This window comes from Pleurodeles waltl, chromosome 1_2, assembly GCF_031143425.1.
Source record: "Pleurodeles waltl isolate 20211129_DDA chromosome 1_2, aPleWal1.hap1.20221129, whole genome shotgun sequence".
Classification (NCBI taxonomy): domain Eukaryota; kingdom Metazoa; phylum Chordata; class Amphibia; order Caudata; family Salamandridae; genus Pleurodeles; species Pleurodeles waltl.
The window spans coordinates 298,323,155-298,342,136 of record NC_090437.1 but is presented as its reverse complement, the minus strand read 5'-3'; the positions used below and the strand labels follow the sequence as shown (position 1 = coordinate 298,342,136).

Sequence of the window (18,982 nt, the reverse complement as noted above, 5' to 3'; positions counted from 1 at the left end):
ATGATGCCGAGATCTCAGTGCCATTTTTCCCTTAATGGGCCTAGGGTATCTGACATATTATTGTTAATCGTGCAGTGTGTGGCGGACACCACACTCTGTCCTAACTCCTCCACGAGGACGCGTCCCTTTAGTGGGGTGTATTCTGGCATGTTGCCCCCCCCGCAATCTCTCTGCCCTACCAAGCATGTTTCAGACGTGCATAGTGGAGGAACTGTGTGCGGTGAAGGTGGTACTACGATTGCATGCATGTGAAGGGCATCAGCTGTCCATGTTGTAGGCAATCAGCTACTTTGGAAATGCCCCTAGTGTCCCAGAGCTCGAACCCATTGAGCTTTGTGGACTTTCTAAACCAGTTGCCTTCTCAAAGGGGCATCTCTCGGGTGACTTTATGGTGCCATCCCATAGCTTTCATGGCTTTGTGCCAGGCCTCCTGAGTTACCCTAGTGGCGGCAAGAAAGACTATGTCCTTGTACTCCCTTAGAAGTAGTGTGGGTGTGTTCTTGGCGAGAGTTGGGCACTTTCTAAACAATGTGTGGGGTGGTTTTGTGGTGCATGGATCCATTCATTAATAGCAACTAAGTGAGATGCCCAGTAATATCCTGTGATGACTGGGAGGGCCACACCTCTGTTGTATGCGTTACGTTGTAGTTTCTTTAGGGAGACTTGGGTGTAGGCCATCCCATAGTAGAGTTCGTAGGACTTCATTTATTTTAACAACAAAGGGAGGGGGCAGGGTGGCATGTGTTTTGAAGTACATAGAGGAATTTTGGGAGTGTGATCATTTTAACCATAGCTGATCTTCCCATCAGGGTCAAGTTCTCCACCTCCCTGTGTCATTCTTGAAGTCCTTAAGAACTCAAACGGCATTGTGACGCATACATAACCCGGACGAGGTTGTGAGAAATATCCTTAAGTACCTGAACCCATCCGACACCACCCATAGTCCAGGTTGAAACATAAGCGGGTCAGTCAGGGCTGATGGGGTGTATAGTAATGACTTGTCCCAGTTTATTGTATATCCTGAGTATGTGCCGTATTCCTCTAGCAAATAGAATTAGGACAGTGTGTTCTGGGTTGGTGATGAAGACCAGTATGTCATCTGCGTACATTGAGATTTTTTCATCCATGTCATCCGTCTCCAAAACACGGAAGCCTGCGATCCCCAGGTTGTTTCTTATGGTGCATGCCACGGCCTATAGCACTAAAGCGAACAAGAGTGGGACAAGAGGCACCCTTGTCTTGTGCCTTTACCTGTCGGGAATACTGTCTACGTTATCACGTTCACTCTAACTGCAGACATGGGATTTTTGTAAAGCAGCGCTACCCACTTCAAAAAGCGGGGGCCAAAGCCAAGTTTGACCAGTACCTCTTTTAAGAAACGGCCAGTGGACTGTATCAAATGCCTTCTCTGCATCCAAAGAAAGAAAGTAATGGGGGTCCGGCTGGCGGCAGGTGTCATGAAGCAAGTTATGGGCTCGCCTAAGATTAAGCCGTGTGGACCTGACCGGCATGAAACCTGTCTGGTGCTACCGCACCATTCTTAGTAATTTTCTGCCAATTTCATTGCTTCCATTTCCAACAAAGATAATAGAAAAACATGTGAACTCAGGTTTCTCAGCCTATCTTGAGAGTAATAGTTTGTTGAATTCAGTCCAGTCTGGCTTTCGCCCCACACACGGTACAGAAACCATGCTGGTTTCTGTCCTGGATGACCTTAGGAGTGCAGCCAACAAAGGCAATTTTGTTTTCCTGGCATTAGATGTCAGCTGCTTCCAGTACTCTCTCATGAGATTCTGACCTTCATGTTCTGACCTTGGTATTCAGGGCACAGCTTTGAAGTAGTGTGCTTCATATCTTGATAATAGAGTTCAAACGATCCACCACCATTCGTGCCACTCTGAGATCCGTCGTATTGAACAGAGTGTTTTGAGGGTCGCCTCTGAGTCATACTCTGTTTAGTATCTAATTGAGCCTGTGTGAGATGTTCACAGGGCCTTCTATCAGGCAGGTCTTGTATACCTTTGTGACATGTTTAAGCAGTATTGCCCTCATTGCCATCTGTGTTCCACAAATGCCAATCTTCTGGTGCAGCCATTTATATAGTAGGCTTCTCGCCAATGGAATAGTTTACCTTTACCTTTTAGGCGGGTCTCTAATCTTAGTCAATTCAGGAAGCTGCTTAGGACTTTGGCTGTCCACCCTGTAACTGGGTGTGTAAATGGAGGTTGTGACCATTGCTTACCTCCAGGATTCTTTTGAAGTAATCAAGCGTTCTCTAAATGTTTATTATAATAATACTCCTGTTGCGTCAGCATGTTGCGTGCATGCGTGGTACGTCACACAATCGAAGGATCGCTGGAAAGACATGGACAGTGCACAGAAACAAACTAGCACAGGCTCAGTTTTCAGTTGGTCAGGTAAGCATGAATCCTACCAAGCTAGACAGCCACTAACAGCAGGTTATGATAAGAACATAAGTATACTCGATAACGCCCTCCACACAGGGACCTTTTGCTTTCCATGCTCAACAGCTGCAAACCAAACTTTATTAGTACAAACAAGCACGTGATCCAAAAAGCAGGTGAACAATTAAGATAATAGTCCGCTCACACTCAGAAATTAGTGATGAATTCAAACGTCTCCCGTTGTCGTAACAATGAAATATGACAGTCCAAGGAGGCACAACTGTGACAGGTGACTGCTGAGTGGAGGTTGTCCTAATCAGAGACTCATCAGATTATGGTTAAATCAGTACCTTTGTTAACACGAACCCTGAGCTGACAGTCTTCAAGTCGTCCGGATCTCAGCGGCTGCTCTACAGAATGCCTACAATACAAAGGACGCAGTGAGAAATAGATATATAATAAAAGTGGACGGAATGAAATACACAACTGGACAGGAATACAGCCATTACAGTTATGAATAATACTTTGCCAACCAGTATTTCTCAATATAAGAAATCTTACAGCACTTATCATAGACACACCATACCAGGTTTCTACCTATTCCGGTTATTTAATAAATATTTATAATGTATTTGAATATATTCGTATAGTGCATTTACTGTCCCAAGTTGCTCAGTGTGGTGTTACAGGAATACGGTTTGCCATTGTATAACATTCAGCGTAGGCGTTGACTAGAAATAAACATAAAACAAAAAAAATGCAGAGGCAAGGTAGGCTGTTGGATGATTCACCACACACCAGTGGTCATATCACATCTAACTCACCCGCTCAGGCACAGTTTAAAAGTCCAGAGCAGCTTGCCATCACTCTTCTTTGTCCTTAATACTTGTTCCATTGCGATTTTGGATCAGCCTCAATAAGATACCGCTCGGTGAGCCCACTTTGTCCCTAAAACAGGCTTGAAATCTTTCTTGCCTTTCTCCCTCGCTCCCGTATTCACCTATTTCGATCCTTGTTCGCTCCTTTTGCAGATTCGACTCCAGGAAGTGAATCAGAACGCCAGATTTATTTTCTCTATACCAGTCTACTATGCAAACAATCGCTACACATAATGATGTGCCTCAAAGGTAACCTTGTCTTAAGTCCTAGTTGACATGAGCACTGAAAAGATCTAACCAGCAGTCTGGTGAAAATGTCTCCTTCACATGCATTTTGATCCAGTCCAACAATTCATTCCAAATAGTGCTCATCACCAGCTAATGACCACACCCTCACACATGCGGGTATCGAAGCAAACGTGCGAGATCTTTCTGAAGAGGAGTGCTATCTATTAAACATATAAAATATATTTTTTTAAAACACAATGTGGTTATCGAGGAATTGCGACCGTTTTGTGAATCCTAAATCAAAGTTCTTGCTCAATATCTCACTAATCGAGGCCTGGAATAACTTGTTAGTATTTATTGCATCTCCTTCTGGACTTTTTTTTGGCTCCAGTAGACAATCCCTCATTGCCTTTAAAGAAGTGAGTTTTTGTGAGATCAGTCCTTTCCAGTTTAAAATTCAGGGAAGCCCTTCCCGTCCTCCTCTGTAAATAATGCCTCTTGGAGGATTTTGGGAATTGTGACCTGACCATATCTTCAGGAATACACTGTATCTTTTAAAACATTATTCATAAACCCATGGATCCTACTCCCGACTTCTGCTCTTCCTAAACCTTGGGGGGAAAACCTAAACCAGATCCAAAGGTGTCAAACTGTCTAAACGCCAAAATAGACTAATGCCATCAGAAGCTGGAGTGGTTTAACTGCTCCTACCCAATGACAATTTGCTCTTCAGAATTATTAAACATATAATATAGCTTGTAGAGAAACATCATGGAGCCGGAGAGCCAGTGGTATACAAACAACGTCATAGCCTTCCTTCAAAATCGGCCACATCCCTTTTTTGCATTTCAAGCTTAATTTCCCCCACTTTACTTTGTATATAATAATACAATAAAATGCTCATTCTTCTAATGCAATTATGCTTTTTATTTTTTTCCTGGAAACAACTGACTAGATTTTCTTTAGATGTATTTTATTGATAAAGGAAGGCTATTTCTTACTTTTGGGATCCGAAAAGTCCTGGTGCCTTTTCTGTTTTTGTTATTCTTGGTATTTGCAGAATATTTCTCAGATTCACTCTAGGCTGGAGGATTTGCCTGATATTTATCAAATTTATCTTTGAGAAAGGGTATACCTAGATTGTTTTTAGGAAGCAAGTACAGGTTCGTCAGATGTTTGGAAAGATGTCCCCCAGACTGTCAATTATGTTAATATATTTGCTGCTGCTGTTCGAAATACCTGCAAGCAATTGTTAAGATACCCTGGTTGACCCTAATAAAAGACATTCTCGTAGTCTAGGTGATGCCAAGAAATGTGCAGCTTTTTTTCTAGATTGGGGTTCCAAATTAGGTCAAGAAGATACCGGATCGATGTCAGATTTTCAGCGCTGATGGCGCCCTGTGGGACAGTCTTTTTTGGCACCCCTTACCCCATGACCACCTCCTCGGATTGAGTCACTTCCACCAGGCAAATGGGACCCTCCTCTCTCTATAGCCCCTCCTCACGCCCCCATGTACGCACTTTCTCCTGCTTTCACATCCATCCATTTGTTTTAAATGGCTTGTGAAAGCTGGCTTTACTAATCCACTCAGCTATCCACATAAAATATAGTTCTGTTCTCTGCAGCGCATAATAACCCTGTACGCTACTTTATGGCGAGTCAGAGTTGCCACTAGACAAAGCCCCCATCTCTCTTCCTAGCAGGAACATTAATCACAAGAGGTATCTTCATTGTTTCATGAAAGCTGGATGCACAAGGAACTTTTCAGCAGGTGCTTTTAGCAAGTTTCGTAAGTCATTGTTAAACATAGCGCCGAGGTCAGCACCTCCCAATACAGGTCCGCACTCGGTGCAGCCGCACCACTCGCACCGCCCTAAAGCCGGCCCTGAGTGATTGTATGTAAATATCTACATCCTATTTTTCCGTTTTAAATCCTGGATCTATGTTGGCACCTCTATCCTGGATAGACTAGGTGGCCGGGAAAAAATGCTTATTGTTATTGACTCTTAGGGAAAGGAAACTGACAACACTCTTTTGATTTCTTGGAGTGCTGAGGACTGATCATAGACAAGTATGAAACCTAGATTGCAAACTCTGATATTGGGGTTAGGAAGGAACCTCATACTGTGTGGCCAGAACCTTAAAACAGAGTGGCAGCCCCTATCAGAATTCCTTTCGTTTACAAATTGAGCTTCAGCTAACACTTGACCAATGCATTGTCCAGTAGGCAGTTGTGTGACTTCCCTACAGTGAGTGTATTATCATTGTAGGTGGTGTAAAGGTGAAACCACGAGGGCTTGCAGTCAGACCTGGGGCTGGTGAGAGCTGGAGTTGAAGGGTGTTGATTTCCCTAGAAGAAATCAGTGGCATAACACAAAATGATGGGGCCTCCCTGCAGGATGTAATGAAGCCCCCCCTGAGTATCCCATGTCTTGCAGATATTCACTTTGGGCTGAATGGGCCACCATGAAGTGTTGGGGATCCCCTGGAAGGCTGGTTGTGGGTGCACGTGCTCTACTGGGGTTGCAGGAGTTGGGGGGGATGGGAGGGGGTGCTATGCCCCTGGCAAAAAGAGACCTCTGGAGAACACCTTGATCACAGATGCATCAGACAGAAAAGAGCCTATGAGAGGAAGCATGACTGCAGATTATTTCTGCAAAGAAGGAGAAAAGTATTTGGGGATGGCGATGGAGGGTTCCACCAGCTTTTGCAAGTGTAGGGGGGAGTAAAAGGAGGAGAGCCTGCCATTCATTCAGATATTTTTCCCTCGCTGATATCCTTGCATTCAGAATGTTCCCAACAGTTCTCTGTGATAAATTAAAATAGTTCGTCTCTCTGGCTGCTACCTGTTATTGGTTGTTGGTGTGCCATTGCCAAATAGAATGTTTATCATTACTAATAAAGTGACTTAGGGGTACTAATATTTTGCATTAATATCTTATTTTTTAGGTTTCAAAGAAAATGCAGGATCGTTCTTTGTCATGATTCTTACACTTATGCTGGTCTCCTACACAGCAACTTCCATGGCGCTTGCTATCGCAGCAGGACAGAGTGTGGTCGCTGTGGCTAACCTTCTCATCACCATCTGCTTTGTCTTTATGCTTGTAAGTTCTCACCAGACTCATTGCTTTGCACATTTTTGTTCTACTTTCTCATAATGAAGCAGGTACAGGTTTTACTCTGTGGCCGGGTGGTTTGTCACTCTGATTGTTTTTATCCCAAATGATGCTGAGTCTCTCCCGTGTGTAATGAATGTGGGCGTATTAAGAAGAGAAAGAAAGAGTAAGTTGGTGCAGGTCAGTGACTTGCATGCTGAAGTTTCACATCAAAGCCTGAATGGATGTTGCAGGCCAAAAATAAGCACATTAATAACAACTGTTCAAGTAGTCTTGACAAGCACGTACTATAAACTGGCTAATTGCAGCACACAGACCCAGAAGTGAGAAAATTACTTTGTTCTTGAGTAATTAAAATTGGTACAATAGCAACATAATACAAGCATTTAAGATCATAACCCTATCATTTGAGGGTTAGCCTTTCACAAACAAAAACTGAAATAATTTTAAACTTCACTGCAGTTTAGCTGAAACCATATATTATACATGTTATAATTATAAGATTTCTAAAGCTTCCAACTACATTTTTAGACCTATAGCCATAAATGTGGTCACTCTACCCGTCAAAATTAGACTCTTAATAGTTGAAGCAAAGTTGTTAGCTTCGGACACTTTAAAAAGAAGAATTTTCTAAACATCAGGTTTAGTAAAAAAAATTACGTTTGACAGAACATAATTCCAAACCTGTACTCCTCTGTACCAGGTATGAGTTGTTTCTTTAAAACTTTGTCCTTCGAGCACTCTTATTTTCAGGTCTCATCTGACACAGCACCTGTACTGTCGCTTGCGTCGATCTGTTGTTTCTTTAAAAAGAAAATCCATAGTAGAGCTTGTACCCCCCCTTTGCTTATCAATGATGGGCTTAAATGTCACTATTACTTCTTCCTTCCCTTTCTTTGGTGAACGCTAGTTGGCGTATGTCGGTTTCATTGTGGCTCCTAGGTTTGGTTTCCTTCCCTGGAGCATGGACCAAGTACTGATTGATTTCATGGTTAGTGTTTTCTGCACAGCTGCAATAGGATTGTGTTTTTTTTTTTTCTTTTTAGACTTTGCTAGCAATACAACTTAAAACGATCAAAGTTGAAGCTCTCGGTTCTCGTATTTCCAATAGCTGAAAGCAAACAACTAGCAATAATGAAACTTTATTACATGTGACCAATATCCAAAATAAACATTTTGGCCACCTGTAGCTTTAATTGCTGGTGAAGCAGTAAACATGCTCCCTTTGTTTGTTTACATTTAAAATGTGTTTTTCTGAATTAATGTTTCCTGCTGGGAAACACTCACTTATTTGTTGGTTACCTCTTTTATAATTTAGAGGAGGTTTTCAAAAGTTTTGTTTTATCTCCGCTTACTTAAACCTTTACAATAAAATCAAACTTACCTTCCAATCCCTCGTCCTATCCCTGAATCCTAAAATCACCCTTACCTACCTTTGCCTCTACCCACCCCAAACCTAAAATCGCTCATACCTCCCTTTACCTTTATCCACCTGACCCTTTAATCATGCTTAGCTTCCTATACCCTCCGAAAACCCTAAAATCAACCTTACCTCCCTTTACTTCCACCCTCTACATACCCTAAAGTTATGCTTACCTCCCTTTACCTGTACCCACCCTGAACCCATAATTCACCCTTACTTCCCTTTACCTCTACCCACCCCTGAACCCTAAAATCAACCTTTCTTCCCTTTACCTCTACCCATCCCTAAACCACACATTCACCCTTGTCTTAGTGTACTGTGGTGCCAACCCTGTAACAGGTGAAGGTCCCTTCCTAAATGAAGGGAACTGTCTGTGTTCTTTGGAGGGGAAGGACCGGAAACTCAGTTCTCACTCACAGGAAGAGAGTCCTTGGTGATCTGGCAGGGAATGCCACTTGTTCTATTCTCCTAATCCAGTAAGTAACACACCTCTACTGATCCATGTAGCCTATCAGTTGCATTTCCTCAGCTCATCTCCATGGCCCATTGGTCCTATCCTGTGTATCCTCCAGTTATTTTCTTTACCATGCCACTCAGTAGGCATAGCCGGGTTGCCAGAAATAAACAATAGCTTTTGAAAGAACAATTTCTTCACAAGGACCTTGGCGGTGCTTTTGAGTACTTCATTGAGATACAGTTTATAGGAGTTTGATTGTGGACTGCCAGAGCACCCTCAAGTCTGACCCCTGCTCTTCTTCATTCTCTTTCTTGTGGCCATACAGTCATATGGACTACCTAGTAGGAGCTCAGAAGACATGACAGCCGTCTTTCCTCAGTGCTGCCACCTTTTGCCACAATTATTTATTGCTTGGTAATCTGAATCTGTGTGTGCATGTTCCACAAAATAAACTGTCTAAAAACGTTGGAAATGTGTTGTAGTTTCCTTTCCTATACAGTCCTATAATGCTCATAGCTTAAACAGCACCTGTCACAAAAGTGGCACTCTTAAGGAAGTGGAAACGTGTGCCTTGGTCTGACCAATGCAGTTTTTATAACCTTACATTCCTTATGGGTGGGAACAAAGGAAGGCAACTTACCTTTTTCAAAGGGAATAAAAATACCCTGACTGCACATGAGCTAATTTAAGTCAGGTGACACAAAAATAGACCTTGGAGTATACTCTGAGTGATGACGATAAACTTAACCTGAAAGTGATTAAATAAATGAACCCAATGTGGATAACTAAAAGCCAGACAATTTTAGTGAATTGCAAGCTCTGTAATTCATAGCTGGATGTTATGGCCTGGTATGTGGAAGTCAAATGAAGAAAGAAGCAGTGGAGGGAAGGAGGATCAATACGCTTACCTTTAATATTAACTTCTGTGTAAAAAAAAAAAAAAACACTTCACTGCACACTTCTGCTGATTATAAGCAGTGTAACAGACTAGTGTTGGTATCATCCAATGTAATGGTTCTGAATTTATTTGCCTCGGAAGATGGACAGTGAATTGCAATTTCCAGGATTTTAACTTTTGAGCAAACCGATCACAGCAGATGCCACTCATAATCCTTTTCTCAGACAGCCATCTTAGTTAAAATAATTGCTATCTCTATCATAAAGAAGTTTAGGCAGCCAAAAACATGTTATATAAGAGAAATAAAATTATGGAGGCCACTACTGCAGGCAAAGAGCTTTTCAAAACTATGAATAACTTTTTGTTCCTTGAACAGCTCCATAACCGACTCCCGGTCTTGTAAGGTTGGTCCATTGCACTCAAAACTGTTGACCATGAGCTTCTTCCTAACTATCAGCTTCTCCTAATCTGATTTCCTTCCATCGTGAGAGTCTTTTAATGTCTTGGATTGGTGCCCATCAGGAGGAGTGAGTGAGAGAGAATTGGAGATTTTGACTATTCACTTGGGGCCTTAGTTATCAGGTTCTCAGCCCTTTTCTGTTCCTCTGCACTTTTCATTGTCCATATGGGCCACACTTAGCTGAATTGTTCAAGAAGTAGGACTTGACATTCAGTCCAGTCATCATATTCTGAATGTTAACTAAAGTGAATGGCCAAAATCAAATTGGAGATCAACATGAAAAAATGAAAGAAACCCTTAACTGTAGTTTGGGACTCTTTTACACCTTAAGGCCATGCTTATTTGTGAAAGAATCAGTTCAGAGGCCCAAACACTTGCACAGATTCCTGTGACTGGTGCTACCGAAGGTCAGGATGCTAAATATCTAGTCTGCAGAGTCTTGATCCGACCTCATTCCTCTTTATTCCACCTCCAGTCCACCTCCAGTCCCAACCTCTGCATCTCACTCTTGCTTGTTCTTGCTTCCTGCTTCCCCCCAATCTCCACCCCACTGTTCTTATGTCTTTCTCTTCTTCCTCAATCCCCCATTTGTGCTTTTCCAGCTTTTGCTCTGGATCAAAGGTTGTTGAAGAAAACAACCCCAAAAATGAGTGCCGGTGGACCCCACCTGCAACCATTGGTTCAAATTAAGTACTGTCTCCAGGGAACCCCAAGAGGCCAGAGAAAAAAGTCACAGGATCACCTATGGTAAGAACAAAATCTGATGATGACGCTGAAAATTAACTAGGTGGTAAAAATTTGATTCCTAGATCAAAAGGTGAGGAAAATTATCTCTGTAAGCCCAGAGGAGGCACATGGTGTTTCAGTCAGAAGAGTACCTGATTGGTTTACATTTACCAGTTAAATGGTTTGACTTCCTAGGAGGATGGGAGTTTACAGAATGTGCAGGATTTGTTATAAGGTTATGCTTCAGGTTGTGTCAACATCTCTCGAAACATAATTCTTTTGGTTTGCGGTCCCAGAAACGTTTGTAACGAAAGGTTTAACAACTTATAGAAGTTTGTCAGATATATCTCTGTATTTTTAAACAAGAGACTTTTTTAGATCAAAAGTAGATTTGTGCGGATGATGGAGACAGAAAATTCACAGATATGGTACTAACTCAGAACAATTTGCCAGTGACTCTTCTTTCATCTGCCTCGTTAGTTGTCTGCAGAAAAGACTAAACGTACCTTCGATGTACTCATATCTTAACCTCCAAAGGGTCAATTTAGCCTCAGGAAATAACTTACTTTTGAAGAAGTTATAAACATTTCCATTACATGGTACCCATGAAAATTCACAATTTATGAAAGGTAGTGTTTTATTTTATTTGATTGGGAGCATTTATATGGCATGGACCTCCCCCCAACGGCACCAATGCATATGTTTAGGGGGGGGGGGGGGGGAGACAATGATGGGGGAAACAACATTTAAAACACTTAGCGTTTCCCTTGCGCCGTCGTTCTCTGCTGCATCGCTTCTCTTGTGGTGTCTCAGCATTTGCTAGGATACCAGCTCAGGTTCCGTCGCAATCCTGGTGCTGCTTTCATGCTATACATAGCATTTAAGCAGCGTTATGATTGGTCTGTGCTGTTTCTCCAACCCGGCTGTCTATACAGCCGGGTTGAGGAAACCTAAGTGCACATGTGTGATTGGCCGGCCTCAGACGGCGGGCCAAACACATGCGCACTTAGTGCACTCTCCGCTCCTCTCCCCCCACCTCCCGTGGCCCAGTCCCACCCCTCCCTGTACACTCTGTTGGCTGAGAAAGCTATCGTTTTATTTTTCATCTATTGGCTCAGCCGGGGGGGACAATGCCACTCCGCCGCCCCTGCCTAGCCCCATAAGGCAGCAGAGCACTGTGAAACAACAAAAACAATACGTATACCAGAGGTGTGAGATCTATAGCTATGTTGGCAATGAAAAAATAGGTAATGCACACACAAAGCAGAATAGAAACATACCTAGAAAAAATAGGTTCTCCTTTTTATGACCTAAGATGGTGATCGCAGTTTCACTCATAGTATTCTACTGACCTGTTTTGATAAAATTGTACGTACCTTATCGCAGTTGAATATTTTTGGATTTCGTGTGTGGGTATGAGGAACATATGCAATCATTGCTGAAACATCATTTTTTTCTCATGACAGATTTTCTCTGGGCTTCTGGTTAATTTGACTAGTGTGATGGACTGGTTGAACTGGCTGAAATACTTCAGTATCCCTCGATATGGACTTACAGTAAGTGAAATAGTTTTTTGTGCATGGCGGCAAAAGAAGTTGTGATTGCCATAATCTAGTAGCAATAATACATGACAGTCTAATTAAGGTCCTGTTGGGAACTTCATTTAGGGGGCTGATAATGGATATATTGTATGAAGGCTTCTCTGTGATGAATGTATGATTAACTTGTAGTGGGTGACTGCCATGTACCTCAGAAATGCTTTGCTCCCTTGTTAGTCATTGGAGCTTAGTGGAATGTGTGCAGGATGTGACTGCTTGTGCTTGGGATCACAAAAATAGCTGAATGGCATAATACCAAATGTGGCAGAAAGATAGATATTGGTCCAGAAAGTGTGGTTTTTGTGATTCGATGTGAACCCTTTCACCTTACAATAGTTTTTGAGAAACTAAGGTTCACAGTTTATATATGTATATATATATATGTATCCAAACTAAAGTTCCCCTACGGAAACCACTCAGAGCACTCTGCGTGTTAAGCAGTTCATTTATTATCATCTAGCAGACGCGTTTCGGCATTTCAGTTTGCCTTTCTCAAGCTAATCAAGCAATGCACATCACATTGTACATTTTTAAATCAGGCCTGCCTTGTTCCCATTGGAGGTTAGCACACAGTTAGTAACGACAAACTTCCATCCTCAGTGTTATCTCTTTTTTAAAGGCATACCATCATTCAGCATTATATTCTTTCATGGTATACTTGCATTGAAAATAAACTCTGCATCCCTTGTTGACCGCACTTGCCATTCTTAACATGTACACACCTGACAGCACTGGCCTCGTGGGCCACGCTGTTCTATTTCGCAATGTCCCAATTTTGTTTGGCAATGTGCATTAAAGGCTGCAGTAGTCCTGGCAGATTGTTTTATAGAAAATCCAAATGCCACATATTCCGCTGAACATACTGTCATTCAGCATTTGGTATTCTTTGATGTTAGTCTTGCATTGAAAACAAATTCTGCTGAATGACGGTATGTCTTTTTGTGGGATACGGTTGCGCAAGTTCTACCACAGGTGCAGGAGGAGGCCTGTGCTATTGTTTTCCAAGCTGTCACTGATGGGAGAGATGCAGCGAAGTTCACGATCTGATGTGGTCTGGACACGACTGACTCTGGGCACATCGGTTGCTACGATAGGTTCCTTGAGGCGCCACACCTGGTTGCTTACTTCTGTTTTTTCAGGGGTTGTCCAACAGTTTCTTATGGACATGCCCTTGATGGCTCCCGTCTCTTTGGAGACAAGGCGTACTCGGCCTTGGAGAGATTCACGGACTCCAGGGCTACGGCTCGGTCCCTTGGCCTTTCTGCTGCACCTTGTCCCCAACAGCCTGCTTTTCGTGGCCACAGAAGGGGCTCCCTGTCATGTCCCTAACACATCCATGCTGTTTAGCCACTGCGTGGGTGGGGATGCGGAATCCCGCGTGGGACAGGGAACCAGAGGTCTGCCCAGTCCACCCCTGCCCCCGCTGCAGCCTCCAAACCCTCCTACTCTGTCCCCCTCACTTCGATCCAGTTGGCGATAGGATTCGCCATCACCTGCCCCACTGGGAATCCATCACTACGGACAGGTGGATTTTGCAGATAGTTAGAAAGGGCTACTCCCTCCCCTTCGAATCTGCCCCACCAACCACGCCTCCATCAGTCAGCCATCTCAGGATCATTTGACACTTCTCCGTCAGGAAGTCGCAGCTCTCTTGTCCAAGGGAGCCATAGACAAGCTCCCTGTGCCAGAAGTAGGTTGTGATTGTTATTCCCGCTACTTTCTGGTGCCGAAAAAGGACGTCCTATCCTAGACCTTTAGGGCCTCAATTACTTCCTCAAGAAGGAGAAAGTCAAAATGCTCACCCTGGCTCAGGTCCTGTCTGCCTTAGACCCAGGAGACTGGATGGTAGCGTTAGACTTGCTTATTCCCACATTCCCATCCTGCCTGCCCGACAGACTTTATCTGCGACTCGTGGTAGGTCACGAGCATTATCAGTTTACTGTGCTCCCCTTCTGCCTTGCCTGTACCCCTCGGGTGTTCAAAAAAGTGATGGCGGTGGTGGCAGGTCATCTGCGCAGGTTAGAGGTCTTAGTCTTCCCCTACCCCGACGACTGGCTGTTGAAGGTGGACTCGCCCCAGTCAGTCGTCTCCCACCTTCAGACTACGGCGAGCCTCCTACATGTGCTGGTGTTCACTATCAATGTGCCAAAGTCACACCTGACTCCCTCTCAGAGGCTCCCTTTCATCAGAGTTGTTCTGGACATAGTGCATTTTTTGACTTATCCTCCCGAAAAGCGAGTCCAAGATATTCAAGCTATGATTCTGAGCTTATATTTATATACATATATAAACTGTGAACTAAGGTTCACAGTTTATATATGTATATATATATATGTATCCAAACTAAAGTTCCCCTACGGAAACCACTCAGAGCACTCTGCGTGTTAAGCAGTTCATTTATTATCATCTAGCAGACGCGTTTCGGCATTTCAGTTTGCCTTTCTCAAGCTAATCAAGCAATGCACATCACATTGTACATTTTTAAATCAGGCCTGCCTTGTTCCCATTGGAGGTTAGCACACAGTTAGTAACGACAAACTTCCATCCTCAGTGTTGTCTCTTTTTTAAAGGCATACCATCATTCAGCATTATATTCTTTCATGGTATACTTGCATTGAAAATAAACTCTGCATCCCTTGTTGACCGCACTTGCCATTCTTAACATGTACACACCTGACAGCACTGGCCTCGTGGGCCACGCTGTTCTATTTCGCAATGTCCCAATTTTGTTTGGCAATGTGCATTAAAGGCTGCAGTAGTCCTGGCAGATTGTTTTATAGAAAATCCAAATGCCACATATTCCGCTGAACATACTGTCATTCAGCATTTGGTATTCTTTGATGTTAGTCTTGCATTGAAAACAAATTCTGCTGAATGACGGTATGTCTTTTTGTGGGATACGGTTGCGCAAGTTCTACCACAGGTGCAGGAGGAGGCCTGTGCTATTGTTTTCCAAGCTGTCACTGATGGGAGAGATGCAGCGAAGTTCACGATCTGATGTGGTCTGGACACGACTGACTCTCTGGGCACATCGGTTGCTACGATAGGTTCCTTGAGGCGCCACACCTGGTTGCTTACTTCTGTTTTTTCAGGGGTTGTCCAACAGTTTCTTATGGACATGCCCTTGATGGCTCCCGTCTCTTTGGAGACAAGGCGTACTCGGCCTTGGAGAGATTCACGGACTCCAGGGCTACGGCTCGGTCCCTTGGCCTTTCTGCTGCACCTTGTCCCCAACAGCCTGCTTTTCGTGGCCACAGAAGGGGCTCCCTGTCATGTCCCTAACACATCCATGCTGTTTAGCCACTGCGTGGGTGGGGATGCGGAATCCCGCGTGGGACAGGGAACCAGAGGTCTGCCCAGTCCACCCCTGCCCCCGCTGCAGCCTCCAAACCCTCCTACTCTGTCCCCCTCACTTCGATCCAGTTGGCGATAGGATTCGCCATCACCTGCCCCACTGGGAATCCATCACTACGGACAGGTGGATTTTGCAGATAGTTAGAAAGGGCTACTCCCTCCCCTTCGAATCTGCCCCACCAACCACGCCTCCATCAGTCAGCCATCTCAGGATCATTTGACACTTCTCCGTCAGGAAGTCGCAGCTCTCTTGTCCAAGGGAGCCATAGACAAGCTCCCTGTGCCAGAAGTAGGTTGTGATTGTTATTCCCGCTACTTTCTGGTGCCGAAAAAGGACGTCCTATCCTAGACCTTTAGGGCCTCAATTACTTCCTCAAGAAGGAGAAAGTCAAAATGCTCACCCTGGCTCAGGTCCTGTCTGCCTTAGACCCAGGAGACTGGATGGTAGCGTTAGACTTGCTTATTCCCACATTCCCATCCTGCCTGCCCGACAGACTTTATCTGCGACTCGTGGTAGGTCACGAGCATTATCAGTTTACTGTGCTCCCCTTCTGCCTTGCCTGTACCCCTCGGGTGTTCAAAAAAGTGATGGCGGTGGTGGCAGCTCATCTGCGCAGGTTAGAGGTCTTAGTCTTCCCCTACCCCGACGACTGGCTGTTGAAGGTGGACTCGCCCCAGTCAGTCGTCTCCCACCTTCAGACTACGGCGAGCCTCCTACATGTGCTGGTGTTCACTATCAATGTGCCAAAGTCACACCTGACTCCCTCTCAGAGGCTCCCTTTCATCAGAGTTGTTCTGGACATAGTGCATTTTTGGACTTATCCTCCCGAAAAGCGAGTCCAAGATATTCAAGCTATGATTCTGATCTTTTAGTGTCTGTCTTGGGTTTCGGTGAGACTGTCTCTGAGGCTGCTGGGCCTCATGGCCTCCTGCATCCTGCTGATACACATGCCTGATGACATATGCAGACTCTGCAGTGGGACTTGAAGCTCCAGTGGGCGCAGCATCAGGGAAATCTCTCCGACATGGTCCAGATCTCAGAGGGGACTGCAAAAGACCTGCAGTGGTGGCTTTCGAATCCACATTGGGTCCATGGCAGATCCCTCTCCCTTCCCCAGCCAGATCTATCCATAGTGATAGATGCGTCACTTCTGGGTTGGGGCGGCCACATGGGAGAGGCGGAGATCAGAGGCCTCTGGGCTCCGGCGGAGTCTGGGCTCCATATCAATCTTCTGGAGCTGCGGGCGATCAGGCTTGCGTTGAAAGCATTTCTTCCCTCTCTCAAAGGTAAAGTAGTGCAAGTGTTTACGGACAACACTACCCCCATGTGATACTGCAACAAACAGGGCGATGTAGGGTCCTGGACCCCTTGTCAAGAAGAGGCATTATGCCTTTGGACATGGCTGGATCATCAGGGCATTACCCTGGTGGTTCAACATCTGGCAGGCTCTCTGAACGTTAGAGTGGACAAACTCAGCTGTCGATGCACAGCCGATCACGAATGACGTCCCCATCCGGAGTTGGCGCATGGTGACTTTCAGGAGTGGGGAGAGCCTTGGTTCGATCTGTTCACCTCTGCAGAGAACGCGCAATGTCAGCTTCTTGTGCGCATTGGAGTTTCCAAGGCAGCAGTCGCTTGGAGACGCTTTTCGTCTCGAGTGGAACTGCGGCCTCCTTTCCGCCTATACCACTTCTGCCCAGAATTCTCAAGAAGATCAGGAACGACCGGGCCCAAGTTATCTTGGTGGCTCCGGACCAGGCACAGAGCGTATGGTATCCAGAGCTATTGAGCATGGCCACTGATCCTCCACTCAGACTGCCTATTCGGGCGGATCTTCTGTCACAGCAACAGGGGACGGTTCTCCGCCCGAACCTGTCCAATCTCTGCCTTCATGCGTGGAGATTGAGGGGCGGCAGTTGACAACTTTTGATCTTCCACCCGAAGTCTTCGTTGTTATTTTGGCAGCCAGGTGGTCCTCCACCAAAACGGCATACACCTGTTGTTGGCATAAATTTGTGGCATGGTGTACCAACAAATCTGTTGATCCCCCTCTCTGCACCTCTATCTGAGGTTCTTATGTTCATTATTTATTTTAGCCCAGCAGGGCTCTGCTTTGGGCAACCTTAAAGGGTATTTATCAGCTATTTTGGCCTTTCTTCGGCTACCTGATCAGCCCTCACTCTCTAAATCTCCTATTGTCAATCGCTTCCTCAAAGGTCTCACACATTTATTTCCTCCCACTCCATTTATCATGCCTCATTGGGACCTCAATTTTGTCATTACGTACTTAATGTGTACTCCCTTTGAGTTGATGCACAACTGCCCTTTATGGCTACTCACTTTCAAGACTGTCTTTCTTGTTGCCATCACTTCTGCTTGCAGAGTGAGTGAGCTGCAAGCTCTTTCTTCAAAGCCTCCATTCTTGTCTGTGCACCCTGACAAAGTGGTGTTGCACACTAACGCCTCCTTCCTTCCCAAGGTTGTTACGCCTTTTCATGTAGTCCAGTCAGTCACCTTGCCTACTTTTTACGCACCCCCACATCCTTCCCTTGAGTGGGAGAGACTCCACCATCTGGACCCAAAAAGAGCATTGGCGTTCTATCTAAATCACAATAAAGTTTTCTCGGTGGACAATCAACTCTTTGTCGGATTGTGGGTGCGAAGAAAGGGAAGGCGGTGCAAAAACATACCACCTCTCGATGGGTACTTCTTTGCATAAAGATGTTCTATGCTTTGGCCAAAAAACAACACCCTGAGGGCTTGCGCGCTCATTCTCCAGAGCAACTGCTGCTTCAACTAGCACGCGGAGTTCCTGTCCTAGATATCTGCCAGGCAGCTACGTTGGCATCCCTGCACATGTTTGCTAAACATTACTGCCTGGACAGTCAGGTCCGTCGGGAGGGCTAATTTGGTCGTTCGGTCCTGCAGGTCTTTCTAGTATGATCTTGGTTCGCAGCCCACCTGCGAGGATGGCATTGCTTGGGTATCAATTCTAAGGTAAGGAATCTGCAACTAGAAGTCTCTATCAGATGTACAAGTTATTTACCTTCAGTAACAAAATAGCTGGTAGAGACATATTCTAGTTGCAGATTCCTTACAGATCCTCCCTTCTTGCGAACTGATTTCTAGGGACAGTGATTCCCCCTTCAGGTCCTTAGCTCTGGCTCACCAATCTCAGTGTTCTTAGCAGCTCTGTGCTTTGGTGAGGAAAGTCGTTAAAAGAAGCGGACATCACTGCGCTGAGGCGTCGTCCGTGCACTACTCCCGACCTCATCACGGCGACCACAAAGCCAGCGGAGTCAACCGGTGTCACCTACCGACACGCAAGGCTATTGCTTAAAGAGAAAATCTCTGGATCCAGTCTGATGCCTGGGGGAACATTCTGAGGTAAGGAATCTGCAATTGGAATATTTCTCTACCAGATATTTTGTCACCGA

General features: G+C 44.8%; 1 protein-coding gene across 5 annotated transcripts in view; it reads left to right on the top strand.

The window, feature by feature from the left end:
* The window catches only part of LOC138299827 (broad substrate specificity ATP-binding cassette transporter ABCG2-like), a 676,683-nt gene that overhangs the window by 585,910 nt on the left and 71,791 nt on the right, over positions 1-18,982 (top strand). For all 5 annotated transcript variants that reach the window (XM_069238424.1, XM_069238432.1, XM_069238461.1 and 2 more), the window contains 2 exons: positions 6,462-6,616; positions 12,059-12,148. In XM_069238424.1, the coding sequence (XP_069094525.1) occupies positions 6,462-6,616; positions 12,059-12,148 (245 nt within the window). The remainder of the gene's footprint in view (positions 1-6,461; positions 6,617-12,058; positions 12,149-18,982) is intronic.